Source organism: Battus philenor, unplaced genomic scaffold (assembly GCF_028537555.1).
Source record: "Battus philenor isolate CCGP_79_NKW_IND1 unplaced genomic scaffold, ilBatPhil1.0.hap1 SCAF_22, whole genome shotgun sequence".
Taxonomy (NCBI): Eukaryota; Metazoa; Arthropoda; class Insecta; order Lepidoptera; family Papilionidae; genus Battus; species Battus philenor.
Window position 1 is genome coordinate 217,378 of NW_027181685.1, and position 16,432 is coordinate 233,809.

General features: G+C 40.3%; 2 protein-coding genes across 2 annotated transcripts; one reads left to right on the plus strand and one right to left on the minus strand.

Annotated features, from left to right (window-relative positions):
* Positions 1-507: 507 nt before the first annotated feature.
* Positions 508-9,778, minus strand: LOC137923797 (lysoplasmalogenase TMEM86A). The gene is made up of 4 exons (XM_068767069.1): positions 9,677-9,778; positions 2,790-2,968; positions 1,759-2,146; positions 508-882 (listed from the first exon to the last, which is right to left on the minus strand). The coding sequence occupies exons 1-4, from the start codon at positions 9,695-9,697 to the stop codon at positions 793-795; spliced, it is 678 nt and encodes a 225-aa protein (XP_068623170.1). The 5' UTR covers positions 9,698-9,778; the 3' UTR covers positions 508-792.
* A 668-nt stretch (positions 9,779-10,446) lies between these two features.
* Noa36 (zinc finger protein 330 homolog Noa36) lies at positions 10,447-14,915 on the plus strand. The gene is made up of 7 exons (XM_068766918.1): positions 10,447-10,698; positions 11,168-11,318; positions 11,395-11,506; positions 11,759-11,878; positions 12,508-12,672; positions 14,034-14,108; positions 14,683-14,915. The coding sequence occupies exons 1-7, from the start codon at positions 10,559-10,561 to the stop codon at positions 14,841-14,843; spliced, it is 924 nt and encodes a 307-aa protein (XP_068623019.1). The 5' UTR covers positions 10,447-10,558; the 3' UTR covers positions 14,844-14,915.
* Positions 14,916-16,432: the final 1,517 nt, after the last annotated feature.

Sequence of the window (16,432 nt, forward strand, 5' to 3'; positions counted from 1 at the left end):
AATTTGGTTTCATTTTCAAATATTAACAACCAAAGTAGTCGGGCCATGGCGCCTATCATTACAAGATCTTTAAGAAATTTTTTCTAAAGGAGCGTGGAAATTTCCAAGTGTGCCTGCACGGACATTACCTGCCCGCGCCTCCTGCCACTAAGGTCATGCCTTTGATTAGTAATTGAATCCATTACACTCCGTACACTCGACTCGATATTGGCATATACACCCGGACTATCACGGAGACATCTCTTTGTCGTTGGACAACCATGTGTTCTTATGGTTTCTCATAAGACAGTGATGTCGGCACTGCGGAGAACGGGTTTTGGCACACGACTGTGAACTTCAAACCAACTAGATGGTTTGCCATTGAAAATGGATCTAATAGCAAAGTCAACTTCGTTCCTTTAAATGTTGCTTCCACGCAGAGTGATCCTCGATGACGGAGTGCACGCGGCCTCTGACCCCCCGTTGGTTCCGTACTTATATCTAGATATAAGTACTTATTAAGTTACTTAATAAGTGGATACATATATATTATGAAGTCATTGTATTTAAAAAAAAAATACCGCCTCATGTGCTCTCATAAAAGAGATTAAAAGATCATTTTGACCAGAGGCAGATGTGTTTGGAAAGTCGATAAGAATGGTAGCGAATGTAAATATCTTCGCGTTGTGTGTTGAGTTGTAAAAGTACACAATATCTTATATAAAATAGAGAGGTGTGGGGGTCCGGTATATTTGTTGGCCCAGAGTCCCGAGCAACGTGTGGTGGCAAGAGAGCGGCGTGCGGGGAGCGCGTTCAGAAGGCCTGGCGCGGCTCCTCGGGCTGCTGCAGCGCGCTGAGCGCGATCAGCAGCTGCCCCGTGTAGTACGTGGACATCACCAGGACCTACGCATGAAACATGACAAGCAGAGAGATTATTACATAATCCGTGTTTATGTGTGTTACGTACGAGCTGGAAGGTAACACAAGAGAGAGACGAAACAAGGCTCTGAAGAGTAGGAGGAGCCAGAATACTTTGAGGCGAAAGGTAATTGACACCGGAGAGGACATACGTTTCGTCTCCTCTTTAGTCTCCCTCCAACTCGTACACATTTTAATATTGTACCATTTTTAACAGAGTTATCAAGCGCTGGATGTTTGAGCGCGGTATATGTGACATCAACACTATGTCAGCCGATAGACGCCTTTTGTAAGGCACGGAACGCCACGCTGACCGGTCCAGCGCTGAACGCGTCCAGAGACTCCTGCGACCTGAACTATGTCCTCGGTTTACTTAATGGCAGGCTTAGCTGGCGTCATTTAGAGAGATGGTACATCTAATTTGTTTAATGATGCATAAGTTACGACGCAATTGACATTAGATCACTTAACAGCTTATAGCTTTATTCATTACAGTAACAATCACTACTGCATCGAATTCAGAGGCAAATGTATTAAATAGTTGTCCAGCACACCAATTATTCGTTTTTGATTAATCCTAGTTCTTACTGGCACAGTGGGGACAATTATGGTTTAGGTCAGCTTAGCACCACTTATCGCAGCTAAACTGAGACACATATTTTATTCAAAGAAAAGTAGTCTGCCTTTAATTTTTGATGATTTCCGACAAATTAAACGTTAATGCTTGAGACAGAAAAGTGTGAGAGGATGGTGATGATTATACATATGAATGGTAAATGAATCTTCGATCTACAAGGTAGGCAAGCGACCTTATTCAGGTCGTCTGCGTCCAGCGGTGGACGCCCTGTGGCCTGCACGAACCTGCTTATAGGGCACGGGCCCGCCGAAGAGGCTGTAGCCGAGCAGCGCGTCGGAGAGCGCGAAGAGCAACGCGCCGGCGCGCTGCGGGCCCGGGCGCGCCGCCCCGCGCCACGCCATGGCGGCCAACAGCGCCGCGTAGACGTGCACGGCGGGCGCGAGCGCCGCCAGCGCGCCGGGCCGCAGGGTGCGCACGTACAGCGCCGCCGCCAGCGCGCTCAGCGCCGCCAGCCGGCTGCAGCGCGGCCGCAGTCCGAACGCCAGCACGTACGCCACGTGCGCCGCGCCGAACAGCGCCATGCCCGCCGCCAGCCGCTGCGGCCACACCAGCGCCGCGTCGCCCGCCGCCGACAGCGCCAGCCCCACGCACACCCAGCGCGCGTAGCGACCGCTGCGCACATCGACGGCACACAGCGCCGGGTATACACCGTTAGTATTAAGGTACACGAGACAGCGAGAGCTCAAAGCTGTAGGCTTGCGTTTCTACGTACTCGCCTCTGAAGTTGGACGTGCGAAGTATCTCAAAAAGGGCAAAATTACGTGAGATTGTGTGCTACACCGTGATCACCATTACTCTTCTGCCAAGGACATACCAATAAGAAGAATATAAAGACGGTAGGGACGTAATAGATCTCCTATATTATTTATTACATCGTCTCTATGTTAAGATCATATTAAATCGATTGTTTTCACCGGCTTCTATTTGTTAGTGTGCCACCGTGCGTTGTACAGTGTTGTTGTTAATGCGATACTCCCAAGATCATGAAGCTGTGGTTACAGCCTCTTGCTTTTGATTCTATTCGTCAATGAAACAATACAACGGAATGCCGTGCGTGTCAACACCTTGTTTACAGCGAAGTTACGAGACGTTCGCCTTGTGCCTGGTGACATGTGATCTGCTATAACAATGCGATGTATGAGCTTTTGAAATTTGATGCTTGTTGACCAAAGGCGACGCTCTTAGAATCATACCCATTGCATGTATTGGAATTGAGCCCGGCGCAAAGTGGCGCGCAGAGCGGAGCAGGGCTTACCGCTCTCCGGGCGCGCCGGAGCACTTGAGCACGACGCAGAGCAGCAGGCACAGCACGGGCGCGCACTTGAGCGCGACGGCGGCCAGTGACGGCGCGCCGCCGCCCGCGCCCATCGCGAAGTACACGCACACCGCCTTGAAGAACGGCACCAGCGGCCCGCCCGCGCCCGCGCGCTTCACCTGCGGACCGCGCTGCCGTCAGCTCCGCTCAGCACTCCGGCCGCGGGCGCCGCGCGCGTCCTCACCACACGCGGCGCCCACTCCCGGGTCAATACACGACTCCAAACGGGTCGCCAGCGCCGTTGCCAAAAAAATCGCGTACTTTAATGTTGACGTTTGCAAATTCAGATTAGGGGGAGGGGGTTGTAGTCGGGTGGCGTGCGCATGCGCGCCACATGCTCCGTCGCGCGGGATCGATGCCTGCACCACTCGCGAATTAAGCCTTCGGCGGTGCAATCTCTAGCCTGGCAGCTACTGGCGGTAGGGTATATAAGACAAGACTTCAGATGTAGGGGGTAATATTAACACACTTCGTAGATTACCGAGCTATATTTTTAATTGAAAAAAATTGAGGAACTACCATACAATTCAACGCGCTTTACCTAAAACATAAGCGTATGTCTATAAATAACTTCCTTGGTTTGATGTCGAGGCTTTTGGCCATGCGGGTTGGTCACGTCGTCCAAATTAGACCTCTAAAATATTAGTGTCCTACTGACTACTCCTCCCTGCCCCCTTTGTTACGCCACATGGCTGTACTGTGACGAGTCTTAAAACAAATAAATATGCCATCGCGTGCTTGACCCGCCGGCAGTTGCCGTACATTATCATTGCATCGAAATTGTTTTCATTTCAATTAAGTGAATATTTCAAATATAATTCGCTTTAATCGACTTAATTATATCGAAATACATTTCCTGTCGACCTTTTTAAGTTCAACAAATGATATAAAAATAAAGTGTTGCTCCGAAATACTTGTGTTAACGGTCGAGGAACAATTGTGTACTACCATTACTATTATACTTTTAATAATTGCATTTTCACTAACAAATAATTCTGTAACAAATAATCAAAACATTTTCAGTTCTCCAAAGCACGCTGGAAGAGACAATTTTCTACTGGCCCTCCGGACTGCCTTATATAGCCCTTGTCGTTTGGATAGGAAGCGCCTGCATGTTCATAATATAATTAGTTTTCTATTTATAAATACAAAACGTCAGCGTGACGTAAAATCGCTCGATTGTTGTAAGTTACATTTTAAAGGATTAATATATTTCTTATCGCATTAAGATATAGTCATGTTTGATAAAAGCTGCTGAGACTGGAAGTATGTAAACTTTGATGCGTGAAGAAATAACGCGCTGGCGGCACTAACACAGCCCTGAGTCCGAAGCTGTAAAGGCCGGTCTAACAGAGTCGAACGACAGGCAATAGATAGGAGAGAAGAGCAAGACGTTGCTTCCCCCATGGGTTGATGTTAATGTCGCTGTCTTTCTAGAATTATGTAGAAATGTGGCACAGAGATTAAACAAAAGGGTCGCATAAGACCCACGGTAATTGACTCTGTGTTTGGCACTAATCGGTGTAACATAACTCCTGAATATGCCCCGTGGAGGGGTGAAACACGTGTTGAGTAATTTGACGGTGGCGGTTGTGTGATTCGCATTGTTTGCCGCATACGCATTTATCAGCGGGCTGGCGGGCGGTGCATTTCATTGCACGACTACCACTGCATGTGCGAAAGTGGCTAAATATTGGTCCTTTTCTTACTTAGGATGGACTTCCGCGAGGTAACGCCTGATTCCATTAAATACCAACGGTAAGTTATGCCGGCAAGCAGAAATTCGTACATGATTAAGAATAGATATAAAAAGAGTTATAATAGAAAGAAAATATTATTAGAAATAAAAAAAACTGTGATCTAGAAATGAGAACGAAGGCAGAAAGGCGATGTGTGATAAAAAGTATGAAATAGAAGGAAAGAAAGAGTTTGAGAAAAACAGAAGGAAAGTATATAAGAAATTGAGAAGCATGAAAGGAGACTGATGAATAAATTTCGATAACGTAGAGATCCAGCCCCAAACGCGGTAGTGGAAACGAAATAAATTAAAAAAAAACAACGGTCAAATGAAGCCAGGCGCAAGCGCAGTCGTCACTAGAACCGCCGGTGCGAATGTAGCAAGTCATTGTCACACTGTTATGCTATACAAAAATCAATGGTTTCAGAAATAATAAATGACATGATGATAATATAGCAAAAAAGGGATTCCGAAATTCAGATTACGTGTAATTAAAAATAATCATTGTATACTATCTGTCCCTGCAGACTTTGGACTGCCACAAGATATTGGACTGTAGCATTGCCAATAGAAAAAAAAGTAACATGTTAGCGATACAGGATGAAAAATAGGTGTAAAAGTTTTAAAGCTGGTGTGTTACTCAAAAACGGACTAATCGTTCAACTTTTTTACACATTTATGCAATCATCCTGTATGTGACTTACACTTTTAGAATTGTTTTCAAGTTGAAACGATGTAGATGATGAGTTGGATAAGAATGAAGTAAGTAAGAAAAGGACCAATATTTAGCCACTTCCGCACATGCAGTGGTAGTCGTGCAACAAAGTGCACCGCCTGCCAGCGCGTTGATAAATGCGCATGCGGCAAACAATGCGAATCACACAACCTCCACCGCCAAATTACTCAACACGTGTTTCACCCCTCCACGGGGCATCTTCAGGAGTTATGTTACACCGATTAGTGCCAAACACAGAGTGAGCTTAGTCCGTCGCCGCTTGTTATTTATATGCCAAAATGAATGAGAATGAAGTTAGACCGATGTTGCCTAAGAAAAACTCCCTCCTGTTCCCCCCTCTGCCGCACTTCCCTTTCTAATCAGCGCGCCTAATGCAATTGCCGTCAGGCCCTGGACTCCTATATACACCAACGAGACTAGGACGAACGTAGTCTCTCAGTACTGGTCTGGTGCTCAGCTACCACGTGACAAGCATTGCTCAAAGCTAACGTAACTCTTTTTCTTCAGCTATAACCTCTTCCAAAGGCTCGGTACAGAGGCTTCGATAGCCCTACATCGTTTACTGATAATGGAAAATATGAACCAACTATCCCACACGCCGATCGTGAATTTACTCTGAAAATTATGCAAAATAATCCTGTTGATATGAGTACATTGTTTCGATACCGAGCGACGTCGCGAATGTGATTCGAAACTATGCGCTCCTGCTTCGCAATAAGAGGTATATTGGGGTGCGGGGCGCGGGCGGACGCTCGGGTTGAGGTGAGCTCCGCCGCCGGAGAGCAGCCGGCGCGTCGTATCGATCCCTCGATAACCAAACGCTCAGCGGGCCGGCGCCACACATGCACCTGTGCTATATCACGAGATATTCACGCTGCCATCCTAATTATATATAACCTGATAATAGCAATCGTTACAAACTCGATATTCTCCAATAACCGCGAATGGTCAACTTAAGTTGAAGCGCTTATTCGAGATCCTTTGCGTCCGACCTATGTACCATCCGCCTATGTGATCTAAAAGTTTGAGAGCTACCTGCAGTCCGGTCAAATATGTTATGATTACTTTAAAAATTCTTCAATAGTCGATATTAAAAAAAATCATAAATGAAACTAATACCCCGTGCCCATGATTCAAGTGTAAAGAGCACAGGCGTAACTTTAAATAACACAAATTTAAAAAAAAGATTTCGCAAAAGGAACGATTGCATATAAGAGTACGTGCGCTGTGTTTGTATATGTTTTGTACGAGTGGATGTGTATGTGAGGAATGTAACAATTGTAAGGAATTTGAGTGTTTCAGACAGTTAATGTTTTTTTTTTTTAAATATAATATAAACAGGTAGCTATCAATAACGTGTAGGTTTCTTTGAGCGTCAGTGGTTCCATGTGTAACCATGTAGAACCATGAGAACCTGCCACCTTGGGCACGTGCGAGCGGAACGCTAAAAGTGCTAACCACTAAGAACAAATATTATAATAGGACACTTTTTTTCAATGTCAAAGTCAAAATAGCTGCCGTATCACAACAGAGCTGCCGGCTCTCTAACGCCCTGCGGCGGCTGTCGCGAACCCTACAGCATTTGGTGGCAGGGGCTTTGATCGGTCATGGTATTTTTAATAAACGTCTATTTACATCAAGCGTTACAGGCAGTACTTTGTGTAGGGCGTGCCTGGACGAGGACGACACTGCTGCTAACATACTACTTCGGTTTACAGGAGTAGCACCCTACAGGGCTACCCCTCTCGGATCGCCGAGGTGCCTCTATGAGGTCGCCGGTAACGTCAGGGGTCTGCTGGGATTTCTCCGGGAGATGAGTTGGGTCGATAAAGACCGAACATGACGCTAAACGAGCGCATTGCCGCTTGGTCGCGGAAACCAGCCGCTGAGATGGTAGATATAATCGTCAATTTGAACTTAAGTCAATGTTAGTTGCTACTCACCACGCACTAGGATGAACTAACAATAAACTGTGGCTTGTAATTTTAGATGATTGTATTAAAACAAATAAGTTATTCTTATTATTTGCATAAAATTAATTAGTCAATTGTGAGCAACTGTGCATGGCATAGCAGTACACTCTCGAATAATGCTCAAAAATATCATGCAATCATTTTAAAAGTTTTAATAAACATGTAAAAAAATCGTAACGTAAATAAAGACCTTATCCCTCCATGACAGGGATCGAATGAGAGACCACAGAAACGAGGTCATGAAAAGACAAAAAATCCTTTAGTACTTAGTAGTTTTTTTGTGATCAGTTTCTCTAATATTCCTGATCAGTTGGTTGCACGATTTCCTTAAATAATATTGTTTCATGAACTATTTTAATTTGATGTAATTTTGTGTCAAATTTATCGCCATGTAAACTGCATGCTCTAGAAACGCAAAAAAAATGGACAAAGGATATTGTTGAGGTCATCGGAAGACGCTAGGCCAGTGTTTTCCAACGAGAAGCCCACGCTTCATGGGGGAGGGGAGGGTTACAAAATTGACACGACACACTTTTAACCATATCGCTTTAAAAATATAAAGAAAGGTTTAAGTGGAATATGGGACGAAAAAAGTTTTGGAAACACCGCGCCAAACTAAAGTCGCTTTCACCCGCTCCTGTTAGAAATCTATGGGGAAGGCTTTTGTCCAACACGTCTTACGGCTGAAACGATGATGTTGATGATTTAAATCATCTTGAAGTACGAACACTGATACCAAGGAGCACGTGAACCGGAACGTTGGCAAAGTTTTTGTATCCATAATTGTAGGTGAACGCACGCACGGTTTACATATGTAATAAGCATCGCTGTCCAAAGTTTTGTGATACAAATTTATGTGAATACTTTTTGTTACCCACTTTGCGATTCAAAACTAATCTCATTCGTATAGTATTTCAGCATATGCGACGCTTCATCCGGAACTACTTGCTGCTTCCGCAACACGTTACCAACGTCCGGGATACGTTGTGTAACACCCGTACGGTGTGGAGTAAAATCAAGAACATCTCGGGAAAAATAATGTCGAAAAGGCAGACACATTCGTCTGGCCACATTGGCTGATAGTTGCTCAGCGAGCCATGGAGAGAGCTATGCAGAGGATTCCTTTGCGAGGTTAAATCAAGAATTAAGGTCGAAAGGCCCTGGATGCAAGCCGCTTTGAAACGGCCCTAATGGAAATTTATATGAGAAGACAATCAATCAAAATTTAAGATATTTTTCTTATCAGATAATAGCAAGTGCTAGTCCAAGCCAAGGCCCTTCTAGGAAACCTTAAACTAAATCTCGAATATGCACTCAAACTTAGGTAGTGCGAAGTGGTCTAGCGGAAGTGCCTTCAGCATCTGCCATTTTAATTTTTTTTTAATGAAGTTTAGTTGAAATATTTATAGAATATAAAGACTATGTTTAAGGAGGTATGACGTCGAGCGCGCTTGGCCTGAATCTTATTTTTGATAGCAAAGCTCGTCGGGACCTTCAGGGACCCGAAGCTCGGCATGGGCTTTACCCTTTTGGGCGCCCGGGTGTTTGCTATGAGCCAGTCTTACATTACAGCGCGTTTGGAACTGTCTTATCTTTAAGTTAAAGGATTCCATTACATGGGAGCTCAATCTCATTTTAGTTTCAATCAAATTGGATTCCTCTGGCAGTCATCTCATGATGATCCTATATGGTGAATAATATTTTTCTTCAAATGAATAATCGGAACTGGCCGATCCTTGTTGCTTACTAAGAGATCTCTTCGGTAAGGGTGATTTGTTTTCGACTGCAAACAGTGAAGCTATGTGAAAGTCAACAGGTAAAAACGTATACATTATATAAATTTCTATTGTTTGGCAAAAGCGGCGCGTGCAGTGTGCACCGAGTCTTATCCGACACTCGGAATACTGACAAAGGATGCTTCGACCTTCTCGCGTGACAAGTGACCGCTGTCGCTCGCCCGATGTATGTGCAACGAACGACACTGCCGACATGCAACGTTATCGCAAAAAAAAAACATTCATTGCGATATTCCCGCCATTTTTTATTACACGAGAAATGTAGTATAAAAGTAATAAAAGTAAAAATAACAATTTTTTTAACAGCAATAATACCTAAACTCTAAATAAAATGAAACCAACTCTAAGACAAAGATATTTACTAACTTGTACATTAAAGACGTGAATGATTGATTCATGACTAATGAAATTTTTTTTATTTTCATACCTACACGAACATAAAGTCACTGTCATCCGTTAAATCGAAAGTACTTTAAATGCGAAAATAAATTCTGCATTATATCAACAATGTTTACCAGTCTGCAAGTCGACCTCCGATTTATAATTATTAAATCTACAAATAAATTTTTTCTTATCATGCTTACCAAGTCTCTCACCAACATCATAAGTCGAAACTAATCAAGACGCGATATCTTATTAGAAATGTAAATTGCGCACGAAGGATACAAACTGGACTTTCGTAAACAAACGTCTCGTGCCGCGAACGATGCCACAATTACAAGTGAATGTTTATTTTGATCTTTGATAATTCACTTTCGGGATTGCCAGGCGAACAATGTTTTCATAAAAAAGACATTTCGATGGCAGCCATGTAAAAGCGACATCTAAAAAATATAATTCATAATATAAAAATCATATTTAGAAGAGCGTGCAGTATTAAAAAATAATAACTTTTTTAAGAGTCCTATACGAATAACCTTCGAGTTACATATGTTCGTTCATCGATATTTTTAAACTTGAAGATTTTTAAAGAGCCAGATTCGAATCATAATTTTTTTCGGATATTATATTTAGAATAATTTTAATACATACTTGTAGATCAAGAATCAAAAGGCCATTATTGTAAAAAGTGATGTTGGCAATATTATAACTGTTCGAATTAAGTTTGGTTTTGTCCTCTTATTTAATGATACGATAAAATAAATGTATATTAAAAAAAACGATACGATTATAAATTAAAAATATTAAAAAACATATATTTTGATAATGTTAATCCCTGTAAAATGTCCTAGAAACAGATTGATAGATTTAGTATCTATTTCATACAGAAACCTTATGAAGGCCTTGCCTCTATATTCTTCTTATAAACGGCAATGACACTTGTCCAGATGTTACCTGTGCAGTGTGCAAGACTGTCACTGTCTAAAATATAAGTCATATAAGGATGTCCGCGTGTGACAGATTTAATAAAATTTAGTGAATTTCGATCATTTTACTGAAGTATTAGTATCCGTTTGAGAATAAGAATGCCTAAGAAAAAGACAGGACAAAGGAAGAAGGCGGAGAAACAGAAACTGAGGCAGAAGGAGATCAGGAATGCACGGGAACACGTAGACATAGCACAACATCCCTGTAACATGCCCATGGAGTGTGATAAATGCCAAAAGTAAATAATGATTATTGATAACGTAATATTTAGCTTTAATTAGAAATTACATGCATTGTATGTACTGGTTTCTTAAATAGTTTTTTTTAATGAAAATATATTTGCAATTGTAAAACTGTAGTTTCAATTTGTTTTATTATCATTAACATTAATTTGACAAGCGGGCATTCGTGGGGAGATGCAATAACTCTTTATCAACTAATGATCTCCCAGTTTACATCATGACCGGTGATTAGTCTCCAGTCATGCTTGTCATGCCACCTAACTAAAACCAAGTACCATTATTGAAAATATCTTTAACTTCAGTCATTGTAATGTGTTACAAATTATAACATACTCTTTTTTTGTACTTTTCACTTTAATGTATGATACATTAATAATTTCATATGATGGATATTAAAACTCTTATTAATTTTCTGATTGTGTTTTGAAGAACTTATAATTATTTGTATTCCAATTTGAATTACAGGAAGCAGAAGAGCCGTGCATTCTGCTACTTCTGCCAGGCCTTGCAGCGGCTGCCTGTCTGTGCCCACTGTGGCAAAGCCAAGTGCATGTTGAAGTCTGGAGACTGTGTTGTTCGCCACCCAGGAGTGTATACCACTGGACTTGGGATGGTGGTATGTACTGTCTTTTTTATTATTTGTATTTAATCAACAAAGGTGATATTTTCATGATTGTTTACTTGGTTTTCAGGGTGCTATTTGTGACTTCTGTGAAGCGTGGGTGTGCCATGGGCGGAAGTGTCTGACTGCACATGCCTGCACCTGTCCACTCACTGATGCTGTATGTCTTGAGTGTGAAAGAGGTATTATAAATTTTGCACTCTTCTTCATTGTGTTGCGATATAAACACCTTTATAAGCAGCAGTTGATAAATATTCTATTTCTTGATACTTTAAATAATTAGTATTAATATTTTTTAGAGGTGGTAAACAGCTAAAGCAAATTATAAGTCTGTTTAGTCATCATGTTGACAAACCTCACTATTTAATAAACTGAATTTTTTTATAGCTTGAGTGTTCTATGGCATGTGATCTTTCAATTATTGTAATATGCAGGAGTGTGGGAGCACGGAGGCAGAGTGTTCCGCTGCTGCTTCTGCCAGGGCTTCCTGTGTGAGGATGACCAGTTTGAGCACCAGGCCTCTTGCCAGGTCCTGGAGTCTGAGACTTATAAGTGTGAGTACTATCATATCTATGTTCACTGTCAAAGGAAAGGCATCAATACCACTTCATAAAATTGTAATAAAACACTTATGTAGAATCTTACTTTACAGTGTAAAAATATATTAAAAGTTCTATTAGTTCTAGGGGTTCAAGTGGCAACTCTCTGTATGTGTCACCAGTGTGTCTATTTATTCCACAATGAGACCTAGGAGTATTTGTCCACATTCAATTATGTTCCCTAAGATTCAAGATTATCAGGTTACATATATATAACAATAAGGATATCCTATTAAGACAATCATGAGGTATTGGTGAACCAAACACAATAGTTGACACTATTAAGTATATTATTAGATAAGCATTATGTCCAGTAATGAAATTGTAGCTGCCATTTGAACATTCATATTTTATGGGCTGGCTTTAACTCACGAGCTACACAATATTATTCCTGCAGGTGTATAAGTTATCGTCCTTTTTCACTTTGGCTGCTGCTCATACTCTGTGGTTTATCAACAAGATGAATATGGCGCTGTTTAGGCCCCACGGATTAAAAGCGTCCGATAAAATATGTATGTTGAAGTGGTCAAGTGGCAGCTACAGAAAATAAAAGTTAGTGTAACTAACTTTTCGCCACATTGCAGGTCAATCATGCAACCGGCTGGGGCAGTACTCATGCCTGCGCTGCAAGACGTGCTTCTGCGACGAGCATGTGCGTAGGCGTGGCACTAAACTGGAACGTCGCGCGGCGCCGCCCTGTCCCAAATGCGGCTTCGCCTTGCTGCTCACCGGCGAGCTCAGCATGTCCAGTCAGTATATACATACTTCACATTAAATTAACTCAATATGTATTTGATAAAGATTTTTTTGTATCTATCATAAATCAGGTCATACCATACATTTTGGACATCATTCATAAGCTTGAAAGTTGGTTAACAAACTATGGAGAGATCTTCGCTTGGGTTTTCTCTAAATCAAATTAAGAATGGAGAGACCAGTAGATAAACAAAAGTTACCAACAGTCCAGTTGATTGGCAAATTGAAGTAGCTGTGAATAGATGATTTTTTTCTTTTCAATTAGAACAAATTAATTCTTAACCTATTTATCTTAAATATACACTGAAATAGAGTAATAAGCCTTCTGGTAGAGCCTGTGCTTAATAAATTTCTTGAGCTCTCATAAGACTTGGAGCAAAAAAAATCAGCTTAAAGAGGTTAATATTCTTATGGTGACTTCACAATATTTTTATGATATTTTGTACATTGACAATATCTAAAATATTTTCCAAAAATAGGGGATGTTAATAATGTATTTACAATACACCAAGACTTACTGTACTAAAAGTTTGAACTGGAAAAAGTCATTCTGTTGTAATAAATTGAGAGATTTTATAATAAAATTCCTCATATCGTGTTTGAACTACCATTTACAAAATTCAAAACGCTTATTAAACGTGAATTGACAGAAAAGGTGTTTAATAAAATGACAAGAATCCTTGGCAATGATGTCGCTTGATTATTATATTTCATTTAGGTTTTACCTGATAAAGTGTAAATGTATAAATCTATATATTGTATAATTAAAATAATCTATCGTTAAAAAATATATGACGATCAATAAGTTCTGTTAAATGTTCCAATGGTTAATAAATGATTCTTATCTTTATCTTTAATCCAATAGCTTTACAATTTAAATAGTAACAGATTTTGTATTTTTTGAGTTAGATTTCAGAAATATCGGGTAAATTCGTCGAATAAATACAAATACACTGATGTTTCAATGTATACCTCTGCAATAAGCATGATCTATTTTTATGGAGGATCAGTCTTCACTGATTCCCTCCATCAGAAAGTTGGCAAAGAATTAAAGGAACATCTTGCAGTGATACTTTGCGCCCTTGTTCTAAAATATTCCTTACTTAAAGCTTACCTACTTGCTTCCTTTACGGAATAGTCTTTATTATGCTTAGTGACTGCTCCGTTACCATGCAGGGTGCCATTTGACAGATTAAGCATATTTATTGTACAGGAAGCCTTAGTTTACAATGTATCACCACACTAATCATAATGAGAAATACTTAAGTGATAATATATTATTTATGCACTGATTTTAACTTAGTTATGAAACTTAAAAAAGTATATTATTGAATTTGGTTTTGTTTGGTTGCAGCGCGCTCCCACCGCTACGGGCGACAGGGCGCCGCCCCGGTCGACGACGACGATTACGGGGCAGGTGGATACGGAGGTGGGTCACTGATTTTACTGCATTTATTTTAGAATTACAATTACTACTGAACCAATTAAAACAATCAAAGCCAGTTGGCGCTTACCACAAGCCAGTGTTTCTCTACTGTTTAATTTTTTTTTTCAAACATGAACAAATACAGATTAAAATAAAAATTATCTCGAGATGAAATATGTTACACTTCACAATGTTTTTACGGTATACTTAATTCATGGTGTAATTGATCAGTACAGTACAATCTGTGATTTTTCAAATTTATGTATTCACAAAAATTGTGTTTATTTAGTATCCAAATTCATATGAAGCTATGTACTCACAATATGTATTAACATGAGTAGTGCAAAAGAAAAAAATAAGACATATTTGAGAAAAATCTCCATATTTTTAAATTAATTTGTTTATAATTTAACAATAATTTACGAAAATAAGTCAGAGTCCAGATTTGACTTCATCAAACCAGCCTTCTTCCCCCATCCCTTAGTCCATTAAAGTTATATTGTTTGTGGGTGATGTGGATAAAATAACTTGCCAACTCCTTGATTTTTATTATTAAAGTTAAAAGTCCTGCCTACAGGTTACGACGCCAGTGGTGCCGAGGGCGGCGACTATTCTTATTCCTGCTCGGAGTCTGACGACGACGATGACGAGGACTCCGATTCTGAGGAGCAGGAGTCCGACGAGAGTGACCGCGCTGATGATGCGGCTGCCGCTCCCAGCGCCAACTCTACCGCTTGAACTCAACCTTCTGCATATATTATACAATGCATTAGTTATTTAATAACTGAAAATTTGTAATAAAAAAGATATCTCAACAATTGGTATTCTGTGCTTTATACTTATTTATTGTTATTTATTCATTTATTATATTTTGCGCTTTATATAATTTACAGTGATTTTATGTGATAGAAAGAAACGTTGCAGGTGTTTCTTCCGCCACTTTCCCAGTGCTGATTCTTTTCGAAGTGATAGTAATGTAAGCCGGACAATAGCAATGGACCAAGTTGAGGTTCAACCCTCTCAGATACTCTTGAGTTGGAATTTAAAACAGGTATTAATAAGTGATTGCCCCATATTACCCTTGAGTCTATTCAATAATAAGTAAGGCTCCAAGCCCTCGGAACCCTGTCCACTCGCTTCCTCTGAATCTGCAATTGCCTCTCCGTCTAATGTAAGTCAGGTCAAAAAAGGGCTACTAGAGCACAATTTGATAGAAAATAGAATCTGAGTTTCTGTATAATGACATCTAAGTATGAAAAGGACCAATATTTAGCCACTTCCGCACATGCAGTAGCAGTCGTGCAACAAAATGCAAAAACAAAAAACAAACCAAACACAGAGTGAGGTTACTCACTCTGTGTTTGGCACTAATTGGTGTAATATAACTCCTGAAGATGCCCCGTGGAGGGGTGAAACACGTGTTGAGTGATTCGCATTGTTTGCCGCATACGCATTTATCAGCGTGCTGGCGGGCGGTGTTTTTTGTTGCACGACTGCTACTGCATGTGAAGAAGTAGCTAAATATTGGTCCTTTACTTACTTAGGATGGACTTCCGTAAGGTAACGCCTGATTCCATTAAATAATGACATCTGTCAACTTGTAATAAAATGACAAGGATTCTAAATATATTCCCTTTTTTTTGAACCGGTCTCTGCTTCTCAAATGGTATCCGCAAATTCCACAAATCAGGGCAACTGAGCACAGAAGGCACACATCCTAAGACCTCTTTTAAGTTAACGAAGCTTGAGAGCTCCCAGAGGAACCACTGCTTGGGCCACTACTAACTACCATTTCATTAGATTGTCTAAACATGTTCTGATCTTGGAAAAGCCCACAACTTTTGCAAATACACTTAATAAAGTATTAAGAACTACATAATGCTATAGATTTGAATGGTTGGTGTTGGTTACAGAAACTGTAACACAATGTATCAGAAGCTTAAACAAATTATTTTTACTTAAGATTTAACTTCATTGAGTTAGCAAAAGCATCTATAGGTAATGCCACAAAATACAAAAAGATTCCATTTCTAATTTATAAAAAAAAATCTCAATGATCTGTGTACCAAGGGTTACTGCATTGTAAAATATCTCATAGAAGATACATTGTATAAGACTTCATAGACCTGAGGAATGATGTGTTCACCTTTTTCCAATTATTATGTAATTTTAAATTCATCAAAAAAAAATTACGTCATAAAAAATTTCCCACTAAGTTTCTTTTACCTGTTTTGCTCAGATCTGAGGCATTACATCCAAACAGACTAGACTCAATTTGACGTCCCTTAGAGATGTATAAATAGTATGTTGTATAAAGAATGTTTTAA